We start from the raw sequence: 23,868 nt of genomic DNA on the forward strand, positions 1-23,868 counted from the left end.
ACAGTGCCTGCATTTTCTCACCTCATGTAAGGACCTTAAGGTGATTTTAAAAGCAATTTTTTTCTTTATGTAAAACAATTATGTTATACTTACCTGCTTTGTACAACAATACTGCACAGAGCAGTCCCTTACCTCTTTTGGTGGTGCCCCACCAGTACTGTCTGCTTTTGCCTTCTCCAAGTGCCTCCTCAACAAGCCAGGAGTGAACTGGGCAGCCATACTCATGCTCCTGAGCCAGGCGGTGTGTGTCCATAGATACACACAGCGCTGGCACTCCCTCCTCATGGGGATTTGACTGACTGCAGCAGGGGCTATGGCTCCCATTACTTTCAGTATCTCTTGTGGGACTGTGGGAGCAAGAAGTGAGAAGAGAGGTGCTGGGTGGTGCTGGCACCGTGAGAGGAGTCAGGTAAGTGTGGTCGTAAATCAGGCAGTGGGGTGTTTTTTTTTTAACCTTAATGTAGGGATGCATTAGGGTTAAAAAAAAATGTTTTCAGATTAGAACCACTTTAACCAGATATGATACATGAAGCAAAACTGTGACCTAGTGAAAGACTCACAGGGGTTTATTTACTAAAGCTGGAGAGTCCAAAATCAGACTCCCTTCTGCATAGAAACCAATCTGCTTCTAATCTCAGCTTGTTCAATGAAGCTTTGGCAATGAAACCTGGAAGCTGATTGGTTTCTATGCAGAAGGGAGTCTGATTTTGGACTCTCCAGCTTTAGTAAATAAACCCCACAATGTCCAGAAACTTTATCTCCGGTATGCATTAAAAGCGAGACAGAAACACTATTTTTTATAACTTTTGTATTTTATTACCTACTTCACACAAAGATCATTTTTACTATTTACATATTCACATACTATTAACACAATCAAAGTGTAAAAGTGCAAACATTTTAATGTAAACTATTTACAAAAATGTAAATTTAAGATAATTTATCATGTAAACATTCAACAGAAGAAGCCATGTCCTAATGCCCTGGACCAGAGCTGCCTGCCTGGTGCCATTCTCCTTCACTGGCATGGTCTCATTACATCTAGCAAGGTACAAGGGAAACTGCTAAACAAATATATAGGAATATTAAATCCCAAATTAAGTCAACTTAAAAATAGAGCAGAAGCTTTTAACCTTGGTACACTATAGTGCTGGCATGTCAGACTGCTGTGCAGACGCAGCCGCTCACTGACGCATTTTTCCTGTGTGTGCGAAAGGTTTCTAGGCCATTTTCCTATAAACCTATCACCCATAACAACCAGCTTCACCATTTGGATCCTTCTAGTTGTTGTTTCCCTGCATATAACATTTATGTAAAATATACAGATAGAAAAAAATTACTGAACCAGCAGTAATGCAAATCTCTAAAGGAAGTGAAGATACACATAAAGGAAGTGAAGAGTCACATAAAGTGTGACTGTTATACATTAGTATTGATTTGTACAGCATCATCATACAGTATTTCAAGGTGCTTCACAGTGCAAATGACTGATCTTGGCTGCCATGCGCCAATATTATGGACTGTTCCCTTATGCAGTGCAGTGTGTTTTCTTCAGGCAGGCTGGCATGTCAGACTGCTGTACAGACGCAGCCGCTCACTGACGCATTTTTCCTGTGTGCGCTAAAGGTTTTTAGGTAATTTTCCTATAAACCTATCACCCATATTGACCAGTTTCACCATTTGGATCCTTTTAGTTCTTGTTTCCCTGAATAGTACATGTATGTAAAATATACAGATCGAAAAAAATTACTGAACCAGCAGTAATGCAATTTCTAAAGCAAATAAAGATAGAGTCACATAAAGTGTGACTGTTATATATTAGCATTGATTTGTACAGCATCATCATACAGTATTTCAAGGTGCTTCACAGTGCAAATGACTGATCTTGGCTGCCATGCGCCAACATTATAGATTGTTCCCATATGCAGTGCAGTGTGTTTTCTTCAGTCAGGGCTGGCATGTCAGACTGCTGTACAGACGCAGCCGCTCACTGACGCATTTTTCCTGTGTGTGCTAAAGGTTTTTAGGCCATTTTCCTATAAACCTATCACCCATATTGACCAGTTTCACTATTTGGATCCTTCTAGTTCTTGTTTCCCTGGATATAACATTTATGTAAAATATACAGATAGAAAAAAATTACTGAACCAGCAGTAATGCAAATCTCTAAAGGAAATGAAGACAGAGTCACATAAAGTGTGACTGTTATATATTAGTATTGAATTGTACAGCATCATCATACAGTATATCAAGGTGCTTCACAGTGCAAATGACTGATCTTGGCTGCCATGCGCCAACATTATGGACTGTTCCCATATGCAGTGCAGTGTGTTTTCTTCAGGCAGGCTGGCATGTCAGACTGCTGTACAGACGCAGCCGCTCACTGACGCATTTTTCCTGTGTGCACTAAAGGTTTTAGGCCATTTTCCTATAAACCTGTCACCCATATTGACCAGTTTCACCATTTGGATCCTTTTAGTTCTTGTTTCCCTGAATAGTACATGTATGTAAAATATACAGATCGAAAAAAATTACTGAACCAGCAGTAATGCAATTTCTAAAGCAAATAAAGATAGAGTCACATAAAGTGTGACTGTTATATATTAGCATTGATTTGTACAGCATCATCATACAGTATTTCAAGGTGCTTCACAGTGCAAATGACTGATTTTGGCTGCCATGCGCCAATATTATGGACTCTTCCCATATGCAGTGCAGTGTGTTTTCTTCAGTCAGGGCTGATGCATCCCTCTGTGTCAACAACGTAATTCTGAAACATGAAAACACAATTTAGTTGCATGATACATTATTATAACCTATACAGTAGTATAAGCAATGCTTTAAAAATAAAAAAAATCATTTATCCCTAACCACCCCTGCAGCTTGCTGAAAAAGATAAATTGCAAGGGACACCTGTTCGGCCTGGAGTTTCAGTGAAAGTGATGCTAAACACACACTAGGTAATTTACATTACCCCCTCTGTTTCTGTATGTGGATGATGGCACAATTATTTTAATTTTAAAAAAATCTAAGTACCTTTTTGCCTAATCAATATACAGATGTTATGGGGTTTATTTACTAAAGCTGGAGAGTCCAAAATCAGACTCCCTTCTGCATAGAAACCAATCAGCTTCTAACCTCAGCTTGTTCAATGAAGCTTTGGCAATGAAACCTGGAAGCTGATTGGTTTCTATGCAGAAGGGAGTCTGATTTTGGACTCTCCAGCTTTAGTAAATAAACCCCTATGTGACCCAGCTCTTTCCCAGCCTGTCTGCAGGGAAACAGTGGCAGGAGGAGCTTCAGTCCTCTGCTGCTGGTCACACATTAAAAAAAACAGCCTTTGTAATACAGATATCACCATACAAATATATATTTGAAAATAAATATTTATTATTTTTTGGAAATAACATGGTGTGGGTGGATTTCTGCCAATCTCAGGCTGTGCCACACCACTTTAGCCTGTGTCTTAGAATAACAGGAAGTGAAGCCTCCATCAATCAAGATGTAACATCCTGCCTTCATTGTGTTTAGCTGGTTAGTGACCATGGAGGAGGGAAGGAGTGGGCTGTTATTTACCACTCTATACACCCATATGTATAGTTATATGGGCTGCTCAGATGTGATAGGGAGGAAGTGCTCAGGAGATCAATACACTGAAGACTGAGCATGTGCACTAAATACCTGCAGGCACTCTGTAGAATCCCCAACTACAGTGGGGATATGGGCAGGAGGGGGAGACAGAGAACAGCAGGATCAACCAGCCACTTTAGCCTGTGTCTTAGAATAACAGGAAGTGAAGCCTCCATCAATCAAGATGTAACATCCCACCCCCCATTGTGTTTAGCTGGTTAATGACCATGGAAGAGGGAGGGAGTGGGCTGTTATTTACCACTCTATACACCCATATGTATAGTTATATGGGCTGCTCAGATGTGATAGGGAGGAAGTGCTCAGGAGGTCAATACACTGAAGACTGAGCATGTGCACTAAATACCAACTACAGTGGGGACATGGGCAGGAGGGGGAGACAGAACAGCAGGATCAACCAGGTTTTTTGCAGAATACAGAAAAAGAATCCCATAGTGACTGAGTATAAACAACATGTAATACAGCATTTATTGATAGTTTTTAATGATGTGGGTTTAACGACATTTTAAAGTAAAACTTTTTTGTTATAAATAGAATGGAGAAGAATCAGAACACGTTTTTTTTAATCACTGTCTGTTCTCCCATTAGGGAGATTCACCTTCTCTACTGTTTACTGTTATCTGAAAGTAAAAGCAACGAAAAACTTGAATTTTGGATCGTTCCCAGGACAGGAATAGAGGGGAAAAATTGCAATGAGGACATTAGGTTTTGTGGTCCTGCTAATAACCTAGGGATTCCCTCATTATATAGGGATTTCCTCTCACTTCCTGTTTTGGCTATGGGACAGGAAGTGAAGGGAAATCTCAATCGGACACAAATGGGAAGGAGACTAACAGTAGTTATAACCCTTCTTTACTCTATCCAAAATAAAAAAAATGTTGCTTTAGTTCTACTTAGGACCCATGCTCACGGGCATAAGATATATGCAAAAAATATGCTAATTTTTTTCTCTTAGATCTTGGCAGAAAAATTGTCTCTAAGTAAGCATGTTTATGTGTGTATATACGAGTATTTACATGTATGGCATTGAGCATGAATGCATTCTACTGTCTAGAATATTAATTTATTCTGGCCATTGGAATATATCAACAAGCATACATATGCGTTTATACATGTCTATGAATGCACCTTTTTTTTTTCTTTTATTCCTCTAAATGCTACTCTTGAAATACGGATATAAATACCTATATGTGCATGGCCACCTAGGCTGCGCTTACAGGCATATAAAAATGATAAACATCTATAAAAGTAATTTTTTTAAGCCTGTGGGCATGAGCCCTAAAACTGTGAGGCCGATTTACTCAGAGTAGCTTCACACAATGAGGCTGATTTAGTTGAAAATGTTTATAGACGCAAAAAAAGAGTGTAGCTTCACTTCAGTTATCCAGTCATGTGAAAAGCAAATTCCTATTTACTAAGGACCTTATGTGCACAGAACTTTAAGCACTTCTGACCATCCACCAAGCAAGATGGCCGCCGGACCTTCACGAGGCTCTGGCGGAGTGACGTCACGGCGTACTGGCTCCTCCTTGACACGTTTCGTGCCACAGCATGCGCGCACGGAGGTTTTTGCTCTTCGGCAAGATGGCACACGCGTAATGCTCATGCGCCACTTAGGATATATAAGGACATGACACACGGCAGTATTGGCAATACCTTCTGAGGAAGTTGCGTGGCATGAAACGCATCAAGGAGGAGCCAGTACGCCGTGATGTCATGCCGCCGGAGCCTCGTAAAGGTCCAGTGGCCATCATGTTTGGTGGATGATCAGTCCCTCTCCACACTATCTTACTTGCTGTCATTTATATATGTTTCCACATGGAATTTTTACAATAAAAACTGGCTAATATAATACTGCACTATGGGCTACTCTTTGTCTGGCTCCATATCGAGCTAAATTCATTTGCAGAGCCCACCCCAGAAGGTTAGTTGCAGTATTCCATTGAATCCAGAGGAGGGAATTTTCCACTACAGGCTGCAAAACACCCATCCGTCCATTAAGGAGACCTCTGGCTGGATGCAACTTGTGCTCACCCAGGAGACATCCGCAGGGCTGTATATCACCCAGAGGGAGGATAATCCGTACTCAGCTTATCTCATCCTTTCCATCCTTAAAGGGGACCTCTGGCTATATTGTTTACATGCGTATTTAAAATATGCATCTGGTGAGTGTGTATTTTTACCATACCTTTGGCACATCACTGAAGTTTGGAGTAGTTACCAGTCCCTGCTCAGCACTTTACCACGAACAGTTACTTTATGAATATTATATCTTAATCTTTTATTACCTACATAATTTGAACTATTATTTGGAGTATTATTTGGTTTAATATAATTTTTGCGCTGCATCTTTTATTATTTATCTGTGGAGGTTTTATCTGGTTACTTTTGTGTGCATCATCAGCTATTTTAAGCGCTCACTGATCTCTTTCTATTTAGCACTCATATATGGCATTGTTAGGTGGCACTGATAGGCACTAATAGGAGGCACTGACTGACACTGATTGGAACTGTTAGGTGGCACTGACAGGCACTGATCGGTGGCACTGACGAACACTGATAGGCGGCACTGACTGGCACTGATAGGGGGCACTGATTGGCAGCACTGAAAGGCAGCTATGATATGTGGCATGAATGTGCACTGATGGTCACTGGTATCTGGCATTGATGGGTACTTACAGGTGGCAATTATGGGCAGTGACAGGTGGCACTGATGGGGCTACACTGATCATCAGGGCATATTCAATTTATTGTGTGATAATTCTTCAAGCGTAGCTGAAAATTATTACTTACATTTGGTAGGATAGAATGGAGAGGGATTCAAACACTTATCAGGTTTTATTTTGTGCCCTTGTTAGCAAAATTCCCCCTACATGTACTGTTTACCATTATCACTGAGAGTGAGCCCTGGTTCACACTGATGCAGCGTGGAATTCACAGCGTTTTCAGTGCGAATTCAGCACCGCATCAGAATTGCACCCCATTCATGGGAACTGCTGCGGCTGTGTTTGTTAAGTTAACAACACCCCTAAAGTGCGATGTGAAGAATCGGATCTCATAGGTGTGAATACCTATGCGATCCGATTCTAGTGCGGACCCAAAAAAGAGTCCTGCACATTTTTGGTGCAGGTGCGGTGCGAATAGAGCCATACAAAGTGTATGGCTCCGATCGCACCGCATACAAATCGCATGTGATTTGCACAGGAATCACATGTGATATACGCAGCTGCATGTATATGAACCTAGGCTAAAGGTGAAAGAAAATCCCAAATTTTGGATTCTCACCATGACAGTATTAGAAGGGAAATATTCCAATGGAGATTCTAGTGACATACAGAGAATCCCTTACTTTCCTTAGATTTCCTCTCACTTCCTGTTTGGCTATGGGACAGGAAGTGAAGGGAAATCTCCCCAATAGAACACAGGGACAAAAAAAAAGACTGACAAGGATTATAACTTTATATACTAATCCAAAATGAAAATAAAAATTGCATTTAGTTCTACATTTAGGCTAGGTTCACATCTGCAGCAGCACCGCCCGCACAGAGAAATGCGGACCTGCAGGCGGGTGCCATTCGTTCTAATGGCACGCAGCCCGCACTGGAAAACGCAGCCATACTGGGAACCAAGGTTTCCGTGGGGGCTGCGTTTTTGGAAGAAGGGCAGGGACTTCTTCTCTGCGTGTCACGGGGAACGGGAGTCCATTCAAATGAATGGGCTCTCGTGCCCGCGCAAAACGAGGCCCGCACGGCTGCATATATGTGAACCAGGGGCTAACTCCTTCAGTAAATCAGCTTCTGAATATTTACACATCCCTTCAGCAGCTGCTTTAGTGTAGTTTAGTTCAGCAAGTGTAATATAATGTAGTATAATCGAGGAATATTATTGTGGTCATGTGTGTGTATTTTCAGCATACAACAGTAAAATAGTTTCTATGTACAAAATCATTTTCCAGTTCCTTGTTTGCGAAACTGAACATATGACAAGTCTGCCTGCCATGGTAATAATCCAATCACAACCAGGTGCTTTGGGCACTTTGTAATGTGTAATGAATTTGTGCCTCATTGTTCCTTATTAAACTGGTCCGACTGAGCACCTGATGATGTTTTAATTGGCAGCATGTCAGCTAACTAGTATTCGTATGTAATTGTGTTGTCGCACACTGCCGTTTAGCAGAGATGATGTCCTGATACAAATATTAAGGTGATGAGTTGACACCAACGTCTTAATTACAGGGGCCACTTTTCTTGATGCCTTCAAAGACTTGCCATGCTGAGCAAATGCCATGTGGTGTTCATCACAGGTTACTGATGTCAGAATTGTTTTGTTGTTCTGCACCAATGAGTCAGTATTCTACTTTTAGCACACTGGCGTATGGCTATACAGTAGTAAACAATACCAGGTGACATCTGTCACTCCTTTTAATGAGCAGCATCATATATAACTATGTCAGATTTGTATGATTATATAAACATCAAAAGATTGTGTAACCCAAATGTAGAGCATGGAGGTCAGATGATAATATTACACACTACTACATAACCAAGTACATTTGAGTGAAACTAAAAAATGTGCTTGAAGTGCATTCATATCGCAATCCAACTGTCTTTTTTAGCGCAAATTCACAGATTTGTTTTCAAACAGTTGATTTCTGTGTGTCCCGTTCACACTGCAATGCAGCCCGAAGCTGCAATAACATGCATACCTGCTGCATTTTATCACAGTGCAGAGTGCACCTGACAGAATCACATGGCACTGCTGTACAACACTATTATTTATTTATTTCAGGTACTTATATAGAGCTGTCAATTTACGCAGCGCTTTACATATATATTGTACATCCACATCAGTCCCTAACCCTCAAGGGGTGTACAATCTAAGGTCCCTAACTTACATTCATCCATACACATACTAGGGCCAATTTAGACAGGAGCCAATTAACCTACCAGCATATCTTTGGAGTGTGGGAGGAAACCGGAGGAAACCCACGCATGCACAGGGAGAACATGCAAACTCCAAGCAGGTGATGCTGTGGTTGGGATTTTAACCAATGACCCTAGTACTGCCAGGTGGAAGTGCTAACCATTTAGCCACTGTGCTGCCCATGAATGTAGTGTACTTTTGTAAAGTTTGTACAAAAAAAAAGGGAGATTTGCAATGTGCTGAATCCTGCACCACACTGTTCCCCACTGCAGTCAGGAACAGACAGCTGCCAGAGAGGTAAAGCGCTCCAGCAGCTGTCTGTTCCATTGTGAAGTCACCCTTACATTGAAAGTTGTACTTGTAGATTTGGGATATTTTTTATTGATGTCTTTTAATAGTGGGAAAGTTTTTTTATTGATTTGCTGTCAATTCCTGGCCCAGAGACAGCACAAGAAGTAAAAGAAATCTCTAAGGCTCAGTTCACACTAGCTTTGTCAGCGGGCGTCAGACAGGCATTTGGGAAGCTGCGGGTTTCATGACAGTGTATGCACTGCCCAGCTCTCATTCCCTGGGATGTTTGGAGCTGTGAAGGTAAGTGCCTTTCTCTCAAGGCTCTCTTGGGTGGGAGGCAGGGGTGTTGGTCAATGTCAGGCTCTCTCTATGGGGGGGCAGCACAAAACCTAAATACACCACTGGTCATAACATCACTGATCCAATATGGCCAAATGGCCATTGGACATTGTCCAAATATGGCCATGTGGCCATATTAGGTGAATGACATCACCAGCATTCCCACTCCTTTTTTACGTGAGGCTGTGAGGTGAAGAATTACACAACTGGAGCTGATTAGGCTAGTGGCCTGCTGACATGTGACAGTTTTTAGTGAGTTTGGAGTGAACATTAACCACTTGCCCTCTAGGTGATTTACCCCGCTACCTGACCAGGCCATTTTTTTCTATACGGTGCTGCGTTATTTTAACTGAAAATTGTACAGTCATGCAATGCTGCACCCAAATGAAATTTATGTCCTTTTTGTTCCCACAAGTAGAGCTTTCTTTCAGTGGTATTTGATCGTCTCTGCATTTTTAAATTTTTTGCACTATAAACAAAAAAAAGTGGCAATTTGAAAAAAAAAACAATGTTTTTTATTTTTTGCTATAAAACATATCCAGTAAAAAAATTTAAAAAGTCCCATTTCATCATAAATTTAGGGCAAAATTCTGCTACATGTCTTCGCTAAGACAAAATCCCAATGCGTGTAAATTAATTGGTTTACGTGTTAGTTATTGCATCTACAAATGGTGGTATATATACTGGATTTTTTTTTTCTTTTTTTAATACTAGTAATGGTGGCGGTCAGGGAACTATAGCAGGACTGCGTTGGGCATTCTGACACTGGGGGGGGAACTGACTGTCACAGACATCCCCAGTGACACTAATACAGGGATCAGTGCTAATAAAAAGTGCACTGGTCAGGAAGGGGTTAACATCTAGGACGCTCAAAGGGATAACTGTGTGTGTTTTACTGTGTAAGCATACTGCTTTGTATTGCTCTGCTGCAGCTGACAGGGGAGAGATATGTATTGTTTACATACAGACAGACCTCTTCCCCGTCAGTGATACTCAGCGATCGCCGGGTGCCGAAAGGGAATTTCCAGTCGGGACCCAGTGATCGACAGCTGTAGCCACCAATGGCTGCGCCCCCTACCCGGAAATACAACATGATGTATATATACATGTGATTTTGCGCAGCCCTGCTTCCCTGTAGCAGTAGTTCTGCTATAGGGTGGTCAGGAAACCGTTAACTCATGACCTGAGTTTGGCCAAAACTTTAGGTCCCCCCTAAACACAGGAAGCAATAGATAATCTGCTCAATTGAGATAACAGGCAGCAACAAAAAAAAAATGATGGAGTTTATAACCCAACCTTTTTCTGTTCAGCAAACGAGTCTTTACTGGAGTTGAGCTAACTCATGTTAAAATGAACTAAGGTTCTACAATGCAAAATTGTTAAGAGTTAGAGTTGTTTTGGCAAAATAGACAAGCATCTAATGTTTGCCAAAACCTTATTTTCCCTGACTCCTAGCAGTTTTTTTAAATTTCTATCTACACTGCACAGTGCAGGCGCCATGCAGTGTACAGGCTTGGTTCATTGCAGTCAGGGGCCATTGGCAAAGTGCCTCCTGTGCCTATCATTACATAGTTATTTGACTATTGAGGAGCATCGTGGGACCTGGAAGTAGGGTCAGATGGGATAGTGGTGGCATTGAACTGCGCCTGGAGCATAGATTTCTTTCATTGTTTAAGTAGAGCACGCTATGAGGTAAGTGTGCCATAATATGTGAGTATGATATGTATACTCGCATATTATGGCAACAGCATGCTCCACTTCCCCCACACAGTGGACTTTAGTTCTAAATTTCCCTACAGATTTGGCTAGATCAGGTGGTGATCCAATGACCTTGTCATGAGTTTTCATGCCTAATTGCTATTGGTTGCTTGGTGCATGGACCGTCTGCACGTTGGTTAAGCAGGCCATACACAGATTGAAATTCAGAACGTTCAGCAGGAACTAGCCAAATTTCAATACATGTACAGACAGGCTGGTTATTGTGAAGCCAACCTATTGATCAACTTCAGTGCCACCAGCCTGTTGGTTTTTTTTCCCTTCAATAGCTGCCAGCGGCTATAGCTGCCTGCATTGAACATTGTATTTTGATGGCGGCTATAGCTGCCTGCAGTGATCATTGTATTCTGATGGAGGCTATAGCTGCCTCCAGTGATCATTGTATTCTGATGGCGGCTACAGCTGCCTGCAGTGTTCATTGTATTCTGATGGCGGCTACAGCTGCCTGCAGTGTTCATTGTATTCTGATGGCGGCTATAGCTGCCTGCAGTGATCATTGTATTCTGATGGCGGCTATAGCTGCCTGCAGTGATCATTGTATTCTGATGGCGGCTATAGCTGCCTGCAGTGATCAGTGTAGTCTGATGGTGGCTATAGCTGCCTGCAGTGATCATTGTATTCTGATGGCGGCTACAGCTGCCTGCAGTGTTCATTGTATTCTGATGGCGGCTATAGCTGCCTGCAGTGATCATTGTATTCTGATGGCGGCTATAGCTGCCTGCAGTGATCATTGTATTCTGATGGCGGCTATAGCTGCCTGCAGTGATCATTGTAGTCTGATGGTGGCTATAGCTGCCTGCAGTGATCATTGTATTCTGATGGCGGCTATAGCTGCCTGCAGTGATCATTGTATTCTGACGGCGGCTATATCTAGCTGCAGTAATCATTGTATTCTAACAGAGGCTATAGCTGCCTGCAGTGATCACTGTACTCTGGCCTATAGGAAAGCGGGAGGGATTTCCTCATCAATGCTGAATGTGTTGATGGAGGAATCAAGCAATTTTCCTTCCTTCCTTCAACCTATGGTTAAGCAAGGAAAATTGCATAATGTATGGCCTACCAAACTCTTCCTCCTCTGTTGTTAGTACAGCGCTTGTGATTAAAGGAGACATCATTGGATGATCAGATCATGCATGTATTTCCAACCACACTATGGCAAGCTTTAGAGTACAGGTATCCATAAACACTAGAGGGTGGTTGGCATGTAGGCATGAAGTGTAAGTGTCAGACAATCGAGACTGCTGGCAGGCAAGTATGTTTGCTATTACCTTAGCCAATAGAGTCTACAACATGAGAAAAAGGGCTAGATTGGGTAAGTATAAGGAACTGTACTCACCAGATTGTCTCTACTGTGTGATAACCACATAAACGTGTCTTGCAGATACTGATTTCCAAACCCCATGATTCTGTTTACAGGGTGTGTAGCAATTCCAGCAACTTGTTTTGTAAAGTGAATGGAGAATGCAAACTTCACATCCTCAGTTGTTTCAGCCGAGTCGCTCTTTTTCATCTTTTTATCAACATAGACATCTGCAAGTTGCTTGAAGGAATTGTAGGAGATGTTCCGAAAGAAGTTGCTGAGGTTGGGATCTTCCTTTATCTAGACAGGGGATAAGATTTAAACATATCTAAATGATTTAATCTCTGGTAGAAATTATCCATTTAATTTGTGTCTTTCACTGTTTTGTATACGTATATATATTTATATATATATATATATATATAATGCCATCAACCGCCCCATTTTAACACCTTTATGTGTAACAATTTACATAGTCTGAAATGTTCATAAAACGTTTCAGAAAAGTAGACTAGTAAACTAGATTACTGTATTCATAATTGTTCATAGTATACCTTTCTGTCATAGGCATCGCCTTCTTTTTGAAGTATGGACACAATTTGCTTTATCACATCATCTAAAAAGAACAAAATGGGTTAGTAAACTAACTGCTACACTGAAAATCATAAAAGCCCTAATAAGCAGATATTGACATGAAATAGACATATTGCAACAAACATAAAAGACCCACCGATCTTGCTGTGCTGTTATTGGCAAATACATTGCACAGTTAAAAGCGGTATTACACGCAAAACCAAAAATGTAATATATTGCAACTTACCAATCATTACATGTGGAGGCTGCATTAGTTTTCTTTTTTTAGGCCAGTGATATGGCCAGTAACACAACTCCTGTATTAAAGTGCCCCCACTCTGGATGAAGGGGCAAGAGAAACACCTTTGACAGCAGCATTGTCAGTCTGGGAGGAAGTGATAGATGCACTAGCAGATTTAAGTACACTAACAAATGTAAACCAAACTTTTGCTAATATTTTGTAAGCAGTTACAGAAAATAGTTTTTTTTCCTTTTGGGATAAAGGTTTTCCATATAAACTGAGCATTGTAAGCACCCCTTCTAGTGTTAAATGGTTTGTAACACCCCCGTAACTGCTAGATTCTGTTGGAGAGCTTGTTCTTTGGGAAAAGAAACAGACTTACTGGCTGGATCACCAGATGACAATAGAAAAAAAGAAAATGAATGCAACCATCGCATATAAGAAATGGTAAGCTGCAATATAGTAAATGTTTGCCTTTGGGTTTAACACCACTTTAACATATTTAAGGATTTTACAATGTATGTACAATAAATAACACAGAAAGCAAAATGGTTTATTAAAAAACAGCACATTTAGCCTGGGTTCACACTGATGCGGTGCAAAATTTGCATCGGTTTCTGTACGATTTCCACACCGCATCAGAATCGCACCCCGTTCACACGAACCATTGCGGGTGTGTACTTTAACAACACCCTGAAATCAGTTTGCAAAACGAGGTGCGATGTGCAAAATCGGATCACATAAGTATGAACACCCATGCGATCTGATTCTAGTGCGGACTGAAAAAAGGGTCCTGCACCTTTTTTGGTGGAAATGTGGTGCGATTTGAGCCATACAAAGTGTATGGCTCCAATCGCACCGCAGATAATTTGCATGTGATTTCCACAGGAATGCGGTGCGGTTCCTGTGCGAATCGTATGCGGTATGTTGCACCACACATATGTGAACCCAGGCTTACAGTATGAAAGAAATCATACACAACCTATGTGAAGATAGAATAAATGTCAAATCCACATTTTTCAGTAACATATTTTCCATTCTAGGTTAAGCTGAAGGTTTTCGATGTGGTATGTGAAGACATTCCTGTTATGCTGTTATTTTAGTTTACTATGGTGATAGTAACAACGGTAAGTCTTACATGCCTGGCATTGTCATTGTCAGTCTGACAGTGGAAAATATTGACAAAAGAATGGTGAGTGAAGAAATGTCAATAGATCATTTGGAATATTCATCTATTCAGCTGATAAATTAAGATGAACCTACAGAAGGGGTATTTGCTCTGTATCAGTTCTATTCCTGCATTGCAATGCTAGACTATCTTTATTATTCATTCTTGGCAAGGCATGATAAAAGCTTGTTGGCAAAGCCATGTGTACTCTTCAGACCCCATTCACACTTGAGAGACACAACAAATATTTTGTGCGTTTTTTTTTTTTTGCACATTTTTTGCGCGCCACTGTAGGGCAGCCTATTCACAAAGCCACTGCACAGAGCAGGTAAGTATAACATGTTTATTCTTTTTTTTAAAACATACCCTTTAGAATCCCTTTAAACCTGAACTTCAAGCAAACAGCTAAATGCATTATTTAAATGAATATATAAGAGCTCTTTTACCTGAGAAAGGATTTGTGTTTCTTTCCACCAAGTTCTGAGAGTTACACAACCCTACCAGACAACATAGCCAGCCGGCTGACATGACTTTTCTTTACTGCTGTTAAAGTGTTACTAAACCCAGGACCCTGTATTCACTATATCTGGTCTACTAGAGTACACAGAACATTGAAATGCAATTATTTTATTAAATATAAACTGCTAAATACCTTTTCTCACCAGCAGCTAGAGCAGTCTTGTAACTTCTATCAGTGTCCAGCAGAACACTGGTTAAAGCTCTTGTAGGAGGAGTTTTCATTCTCCCCTGATTGTCCTATGAGGCTGCAGGACCTGGCCCTCTGTCTGGACAGCACTGATTGGCCCTGTGCTGATTACATGCACTCTTCCAAGAAAATAAAACTCTCTAGCAATACACACCAAACTGAGTATGTGCAGCTTGCCCTCAGGTCTCTATCAGCAGATGGATAGGGGACTGTGGAAGAAGGGGAGGCTCAGAGAAAACAGGATCAAGCAGCCTTTTTACACAGTGCAGAGGATTAACCCCTTAGGGTCCACAGTGAGTATAACAAGCATGCTTTACTGCATATACAGACTGATTTTACTGTTTTGGGTTTAGTAACATTTTAAGCAACACAGGTGTCATCTCCCTGCCCCCAGCCTGTAAATGGCAAGTGAAGGAACAGTAAAAGACTGATCAAGTCACCTTCTACTGCTGTCAGCATGCTCCTTGCCATGCTCTCGAAAAATCACACATATTGACTTTTTTTTCTCTCAGTCTGTACTGCACAGAGGATTATAAGAGGTGAAAATCATATCAAGTTCAGGTATTTACGTTATGTGCATTTAAAAACACAATTTTTGTGTTAGAAAACACATTACTGAATTACTTGATGTTTTATATCTACCTAGAGTTCAATGGTCAAGTACTGACCAGGGGCGACTGACTATTTGGAAACTCGGGCACTGCCCGAGGGCCCGGGGTCAGTAGGAGGCCCCATGAGATGTCCCTGGTACCTTTTTCATAGACTTTTTTGAGTTTGGGCAAGGACACAGGGGCTTCATGATCCCCTATTGCCCGGGGGCCCCATGAGTTGTCAGTCTGCCCCTGGTACTGACCATTATGTACAGAGTTCCAGTGTCTAGTATTTATTCCTAAATAAACAAGGCACTAATATACTAGTAATGGGAAAAGTGGATATGTGAGAATCAGTGTCAGCGTACCAATTCCCTTGGTTTCTCCATCATTTAGCTCTTCACCCAGGCTTGGCTTTCTAGTACTCTCAGTATCATTCACAAGCAGTTCGATCTCTGCAGACATTCGGTGGTAATAGCGGCCTTCATGCTTTTCTCCTGCATTTAAAAATATGTATAGGTGAAAAAGGTTTGAATCCAAGACCAAAGTCCTAAACTCTTCTCTAAACTATGTTAAAATCATCTCAAGAAGTTTTTTTTTACCCTATAGTTAAATATACAGATGTAACTCGGTTTACCAACGCCTCGGTTTTTTCGCAATACGAAGCAAGTTTCCCCAGGATGCATTGCGATTGGGAGGTTTATAGCGCCTGCCCCGTGACTTTAAAGTGCACTTTATAAAGAGTTTTGAACAGATAAGCCTTTTTTTTACTTTTTTCTAACCGCAGTCCGTAGTCTCTGGTCATCTCCTGTAGTATGTCTCTCGTCATCTCCCATAGCATGTCCGCAGTCTCTGGTCATCTCCTGTACTATGTCCGCAGTCTCTGGTCATCTCCTATAGCATGTCCGCAGTCTCTGGTCATCCCCTGTACTGTGTCTGCAGTCTCTGGTCATCTCCTGTACTGTGTCCGCAGTCTCTGGTCATCTCCTATAGCATGTCCGCAGTCTCTGGTCATCTCCTGTAGTATGTCCTCAGTCTCTGGTCATTTCCTATAGCATGTCCACAGTCTCTGGTCATCTCCTATAGTATGTCCGCGGTCTCTGGACATCTCCTGTACTATGTCTGCAGTCTCTGGTCATCTCCTGTAGCATGTCCGCAGTCTCTGGTCATCTCCCGTACTGTGTCCGCAGTCTCTGGTCATCTCCTGTACTGTGTCTACAGTCTCTGGTCATCTCCTGTACTATGTCCGCAGTCTCTGGTCATCTCCTGTACTATGTCTGCAGTCTCTGGTCATCTCCTGTAGCATGCCCGCAGTCTCTGGTATTCCCTGTACTATGTCCGCAGTCTCTGGTCATCGCCTGTACTGTGTCCACAGTCTCTGGTCATCTCCTGTAGCATGTCCTCAGTCTCTGGTCATCTTCTGTAGCATGTCCACAGTCTCTGGTCATCTCCTGTACTGTGTCCGCAGTCTCTGGTCATCTCCTGTAGCATGTCCGCAGTCTCTGGTCATCTCCTATAGTGTGTCTACAGTCTCTGGTCATCTCCTGTTCTATGTCCGCAGTCTCTGATCATCTTCTGTAGTATGTCCGCAGTCTCTGGTCATCTGTAGTATGTCCACAGTCTCTAGTCATCTCCTGTACTATCTCCGCAGTGTCTGGTCATCTGTAGTATGTCTGCAGTTTCTGGTCATCTCCTGTACTATGTCAGCAGTCTCTGATCATCTCCTGCACTATGTCTGCAGTCTCTGATCATCTCCTGTACTATGTCTGCAGTCTCTGGTCATCTCCTGTACTATGTCCGCAGTCTCTGGTCATCTCCTGTACTATGTCTGCAGTCTCTGGTCATCTCCTGTACTATGTCCACAGTCTCTGGTTATCTCCTGTACTGTGTCCGCAGTCTCTCGTCATCTCCTGTACTATGTCTGCAGTCTCTGGTCATCTCCTGTACTGTGTCCGCAGTCTCTGGTCATCTCCTGTACTATGTCTGCAGTCTCTGTTAATTTTCTGTACTATGTCTGCAGTCCATTGGTTCAGAATTTTTTTTTCTTGTTTTCCTCCTCTAAAATCTAGGTGCGTCTTATGGTCAGGTGCGTTTTAGGCAGCGAAAAATACGGTATATACATACATAAACATATATAGTTATAATTTATATCACTGTTTAACCCCCGCTGATGCTGATATTAGGAAGAAAGAAGCCTTCTTCCTCACATCACACCAGCTTCTCACCAAGATTCTCCAGCTCTAGGCTGGAGAATCTGGGATGGAGATGTTTTAAATAGATGGCCAGTGATATCTTCAGATATCACCTTCATAAACTGGCCATCTCTGTAAAAGTAATGACAGAAGGGTGTGTCCTGTTCATCAGCAGTGAAGAAAATGTTCTCCGCTTCTCACCTCAGCTTCATAAACTGGCACACCTGAGAGATCAGCTGTGATCATCAGGATCTCGGCTTTTCATAAAGGGACACTTTAGTGGTTTAGCCCACCAATAACTTAAGCACCAATATTGGCTGAATGTAAGGCTACGTTCACACTAGCCTTGTGTGCAGGCGGCAGAGAGGCGTTTGGGAAGCATTTTTACCGCTTCCCAAACGCCTCTGCCAACTCTGCACATTACAGCACATGGTGCTGTTCTAACAGGAACGTTTGCGTCGCGTCGCGTTGCGTCGCGGCAAAACGGACGCCTCTGGTCGAGTCAGGAGGCTTTGAAGCCTCCTATTCTCGTCTATGGTGCCGCTCCGCAAACGCACGGCCGGCGTTTGCGGTGCGGTTGCGACGCGGTTGCGGGGCGTTTGCGGAGCGGTAACACCACTCAAATGCATTATAGGCGTTTGTGGGGCGTTATTAACGCTCGGCAAATGCCTAGCAACCGCCGCTAAACCGCGCATGCGGCGTTTGCGGAGCGTTTGCCAAGCATTAAAAACGCTCCGCAAACACCGGACCAACGCTTGCCAAACGCTATAGGGGCGTTTGGCAAGCGTTGGCAAAACAGCCTAGTGTGAACGAGCCCTAACATTTAATATAACTTCCTATAAGACTGATTTTCATGCCAGACATACCTATGTTCTTCCAGTCACGCAGTTTAGGATAACACAACCATACCTTGCATGCACTCACACAATTGTCCTGTTTCTGTTTAGACTTTTGTTAGGTGACTAATGACATACGTATAATACCTGAATCAATAAGGACTTACGTCGCTTAGTTGACGATAGCTTATTGATGCGTTTTAGTGGCAGGTAGTCAGGTCGTTTCAGCTTTGTTTCTTCTTCTGAAACATTCTTTTTCAAAGAAAGTGCCCTTCGAATGCTATTTTTTTTATTGCTGACTTTCCTTGAAGTCTGGACTTCAGTCTCAGGGGTGACAGAACTGACCACAGAGGCAGTTGGTTCAGAAGGACTTTCTTTTTTACTAAATAGATGATTCAGTAAATTCCTAAACCATGACTTTTTGGCAGGTTTAATGTTGGCCATGCTGGCAGGCTGATGGTTCTGGACCGTCCCTTGAGATTCTGATGGCTTGTTCACATTATCGTCATCTTTCTTCTCCTGTAATTCTCCTTTAGTAACTACAGGTATATTATCCTCCTTTGCTCTGTGTTTAAACCTAGTGAGGTCGCTGACCGATCGCTGCACTCCATCATGTCTCTTTTCTCTCTTTCCCATGGTCCTCTTTGTTTCCCGATTGCTGAAACTCCTTTTTATATACGTTTCTAGCACCAGTTTAGCCTCTTGCTTGTTTAAAGAAGAAAATTTCCCTCTTTCTTTCCTTTCCAATTTAGGGCTGTTTATGTCTGTTTCCGCCATATTTTTCCTGTATTAAAATCAATATGGTTAATATATTACTGTTATCTTACAATATTACATGGAAGCTCTATGCTGAACAACATCGAGGTAGAAGCACATATTTCTTAGATTATAATTAGAGATGAGCGAAGAAATGAAAAATTCGATTCGGCTGATTCGGCGAATTCCAGTGTGAAATTCGATTCGATGCGAATTTCTCCGCTACGAAGATGACTTATTTAAAGGGTTTCTAGGCTTCAGAGAGCCTTTAAATTAGTGCAGAACACTGTACCTTTAATTTAAATGCCCTTGGAGATGAGGAAGGAGAAGGAGAAGGAGAAGGATGAGAAGAAGGAGAAGGAGAAGGATGAGAAGAAGGAGAAGGAGAAGGATGAGAAGAAGGAGAAGGATGAGAAGAAGGAGAAGGATGAGAAGAAGGAGAAGGAGAAGGATGAGAAGAAGGAGAAGGAGAAGGATGAGAAGAAGGAGAAGGAGAAGGATGAGAAGAAGGAGAAGGATGAGAAGAAGGAGAAGGATGAGAAGGAGAAGGATGAGAAGGAGAAGGATGAGAAGAAGAAGGCTGAGAATAAGGAGAAGGATGAGAAGAAGGAGAAGGAGAAGGATGAGAAGAAGGAGAAGGATGAGAAGAAGGAGAAGGAGAAGGATGAGAAGAAAGAGAAGGATGAGAAGGAGAAGGATGAGAAGAAGAAGGATGAGAAGAAGAAGGATGAGAAGAAGGAAAAGGATGAGAAGAAGAAGGATGAGAAGAAGGAGAAGGATGAGAAGAAGGAGAATGATGAGAAGAAGGAGAAGGATGATAAGCAGGAGAAGGAAGAGAAGAAGGAGAAGGAGAAGGATGAGAAGAAGGAGAAGGATGAGAAGAAGGAGAAGGATGAGAAGAAGGAGAAGGATGAGAAGAAGGAGAAGGATGAGAAGAAGGAGAAGGAGAAGGATGAGAAGAAGGAGAAGGATGAGAAGAAGAAGGATGAGAAGAAGGATGAGAAGAAGGAGGAGAAGGATGAGAAGAAGAAGGATGAGAAGAAGGAGAAGGATGAGAAGAAGGAGAAGGAAGAGAAGAAGGAGAAGGAGAAGGATGAGAAGGAGAAGGATGAGAAGAAGGAGAAGGATGAGAAGAAGGAGAAGGATGAGAAGAAGGAGAAGGAGAAGGATGAGAAGAAGGAGAAGGATGAGAAGAAGAAGGATGAGAAGAAGGATGAGAAGGATGAGAAGAAGGAGAAGGATGAGAAGAAGGAGAATGATGAGAAGAAGGAGAAGAAGGAGAAGGATGAGAAGAAGGAGAAGGATGAGAAGAAGGAGAAGGATGAGAAGAAGGAGAAGGAGAAGGATGAGAAGAAAAAGGATGAGGAGAAGGAGAAGGATGAGAAGAAGGAGAAGGAGAAGGATGAGAAGAAGGAGAAGGATGAGAAGAAGGAGAAGGATGAGAAGAAGGAGAAGGAGAAGGATGAGAAGAAGGAGAAGGAGAAGGATGAGAAGAAGGAGAAGGAGAAGGATGAGAAGAAGGAGAAGGATGAGAAGAAGGAGAAGGATGAGAAGGAGAAGGATGAGAAGGAGAAGGATGAGAAGAAGAAGGCTGAGAATAAGGAGAAGGATGAGAAGAAGGAGAAGGAGAAGGATGAGAAGAAGGAGAAGGATGAGAAGAAGGAGAAGGAGAAGGATGAGAAGAAAGAGAAGGATGAGAAGGAGAAGGATGAGAAGAAGAAGGATGAGAAGAAGAAGGATGAGAAGAAGGAAAAGGATGAGAAGAAGAAGGATGAGAAGAAGGAGAAGGATGAGAAGAAGGAGAATGATGAGAAGAAGGAGAAGGATGATAAGAAGGAGAAGGAAGAGAAGAAGGAGAAGGAGAAGGATGAGAAGAAGGAGAAGGATGAGAAGAAGGAGAAGGATGAGAAGAAGGAGAAGGATGAGAAGAAGGAGAAGGATGAGAAGAAGGAGAAGGAGAAGGATGAGAAGAAGGAGAAGGATGAGAAGAAGAAGGATGAGAAGAAGGATGAGAAGAAGGAGGAGAAGGATGAGAAGAAGAAGGATGAGAAGAAGGAGAAGGATGAGAAGAAGGAGAAGGAAGAGAAGAAGGAGAAGGAGAAGGATGAGAAGGAGAAGGATGAGAAGAAGGAGAAGGATGAGAAGAAGGAGAAGGATGAGAAGAAGGAGAAGGAGAAGGATGAGAAGAAGGAGAAGGATGAGAAGAAGAAGGATGAGAAGAAGGATGAGAAGGATGAGAAGAAGGAGAAGGATGAGAAGAAGGAGAATGATGAGAAGAAGGAGAAGAAGGAGAAGGATGAGAAGAAGGAGAAGGATGAGAAGAAGGAGAAGGATGAGAAGAAGGAGAAGGATGAGAAGAAGGAGAAGGAGAAGGATGAGAAGAAAAAGGATGAGGAGAAGGAGAAGGATGAGAAGAAGGAGAAGGATGAGAAGGAGAAGGAGAAGGATGAGAAGAAGGAGAAGGAGAAGGATGAGAAGAAGGAGAAGGATGAGAAGAAGGAGAAGGATGAGAAGGAGAAGGAGAAGGATGAGAAGGAGAAGGATGAGAAGAAGGAGAAGGAGAAGGATGAGAAGAAGGAGAAGGAGAAGGATGAGAAGAAGGAGAAGGATGAGAAGAAGGATGAGCAGAAGGAGAAGGATGAGAAGAAGGAGAAGGATGAGAAGAAGGAGAAGGATGAGAAGAAGGATGAGAAGAAGGATGAGAAGAAGGAGAAGGATGAGAAGAAGGACAGTTCTGTGACAGTTTCTGTCTATTTCTGACAGTTCTGGGACATTCACTCCATACAGCGGTTTCAACCGCTGTATGGAGGGAATGTCATAGAACTGTCAGAAATAGACTATTAATGACAGTTCTGGGACTGTCCTTCCATGCAGCGGTTGAAACATTGTATGTATTTGTTTCCATAAATGGATCCATTTATGGAAACAAATACATACAATGTTTCAACCGCTGCATTGAAGGACAGTCCCAGAACTGTCATTAATAGTCTATTTCTGACAGTTCCATGACATTCCCTCCATACAGCGGTTAAAACAGCTGTATGCAGTGAATGTCCCAGAACTGTCATAAATAGTCTATTTCTGATAGATCTGGGACATTCACTCCATACAGCTGTTTTAACCGCTGTATGGAGGGAATGTCATGGAACTGTCAGAAATAGACTATTAATGACAGTTCTGGGACTGTCCTTCCATGCAGCGGTTGAAACATTGTATGTATTTGTTTCCATAAATGGATCCATTTATGGAAACAAATACATACAATGTTTCAACCGCTGCATTGAAGGACAGTCCCAGAACTGTCATTAATAGTCTATTTCTGACAGTTCCATGACATTCCCTCCATACAGCGGTTAAAACAGCTGTATGCAGTGAATGTCCCAGAACTGTCATAAATAGTCTATTTCTGATAGATCTGGGACATTCACTCCATACAGCTGTTTTAACCGCTGTATGGAGGGAATGTCATGGAACTGTCAGAAATAGACTATTAATGACAGTTGTGGGACTGTCCTTCCATACAGCGGTTGAAACATTGTATGTATTTGTTTCCATAAATGGATGCATTTATGGAAACAAATACATACAATGTTTCAACCGCTGCATTGAAGGACAGTCCCAGAACTGTCATTAATAGTCTATTTCTGACAGTTCCATGACATTCCCTCCATACAGCGGTTAAAACAGCTGTATGCAGTGAATGTCCCAGAACTGTCATAAATAGTCTATTTCTGATAGATCTGGGACATTCACTCCATACAGCTGTTTTAACCGCTGTATGGAGGGAATGTCATGGAACTGTCAGAAATAGACTATTAATGACAGTTCTGGGACTGTCCTTCCATGCAGCGGTTGAAACATTGTATGTATTTGTTTCCATAAATGGATCCATTTATGGAAACAAATACATACAATGTTTCAACCGCTGCATTGAAGGACAGTCCCAGAACTGTCATTAATAGTCTATTTCTGACAGTTCCATGACATTCCCTCCATACAGCGGTTAAAACAGCTGTATGCAGTGAATGTCCCAGAACTGTCATAAATAGTCTATTTCCGATAGATCTGGGACATTCACTCCATACAGCTGTTTTAACCGCTGTATGGAGGGAATGTCATGGAACTGTCAGAAATAGACTATTAATGACAGTTCTGGGACTGTCCTTCCATGCAGCGGTTGAAACATTGTATGTATTTGTTTCCATAAATGGATGCATTTATGGAAACAAATACATACAATGTTTCAACCGCTGCATTGAAGGACAGTCCCAGAACTGTCATTAATAGTCTATTTCTGACAGTTCCATGACATTCCCTCCATACAGCGGTTAAAACAGCTGTATGCAGTGAATGTCCCAGAACTGTCATAAATAGTCTATTTCTGATAGATCTGGGACATTCACTCCATACAGCTGTTTTAACCGCTGTATGGAGGGAATGTCATGGAACTGTCAGAAATAGACTATTAATGACAGTTCTGGGACTGTCCTTCCATGCAGCGGTTGAAACATTGTATGTATTTGTTTCCA

General features: G+C 42.1%; 1 protein-coding gene across 1 annotated transcript in view; it reads right to left on the reverse strand.

Moving 5' to 3' along the window:
* Positions 1-793: 793 nt before the first annotated feature.
* Positions 794-23,868, reverse strand: part of LOC149456117 (uncharacterized) — a 32,947-nt gene continuing 9,872 nt past the window's right edge. Inside the window, exons 2-6 of the mRNA XM_089685410.1 lie at positions 18,751-19,367; positions 15,924-16,052; positions 12,832-12,893; positions 12,314-12,577; positions 794-2,770 (exon numbers count right to left, since the gene is read on the reverse strand). Coding sequence (XP_089541536.1) covers positions 2,729-2,770; positions 12,314-12,577; positions 12,832-12,893; positions 15,924-16,052; positions 18,751-19,360 — 1,107 coding nt within the window. The 5' untranslated portion in view covers positions 19,361-19,367 and the 3' untranslated portion in view covers positions 794-2,728. The remainder of the gene's footprint in view (positions 2,771-12,313; positions 12,578-12,831; positions 12,894-15,923; positions 16,053-18,750; positions 19,368-23,868) is intronic.

Source organism: Staurois parvus, unplaced genomic scaffold (assembly GCF_062004578.1).
Source record: "Staurois parvus isolate SC_StPar_1 unplaced genomic scaffold, SC_StPar_1.0 ptg000375l, whole genome shotgun sequence".
NCBI lineage: Eukaryota > Metazoa > Chordata > Amphibia > Anura > Ranidae > Staurois > Staurois parvus.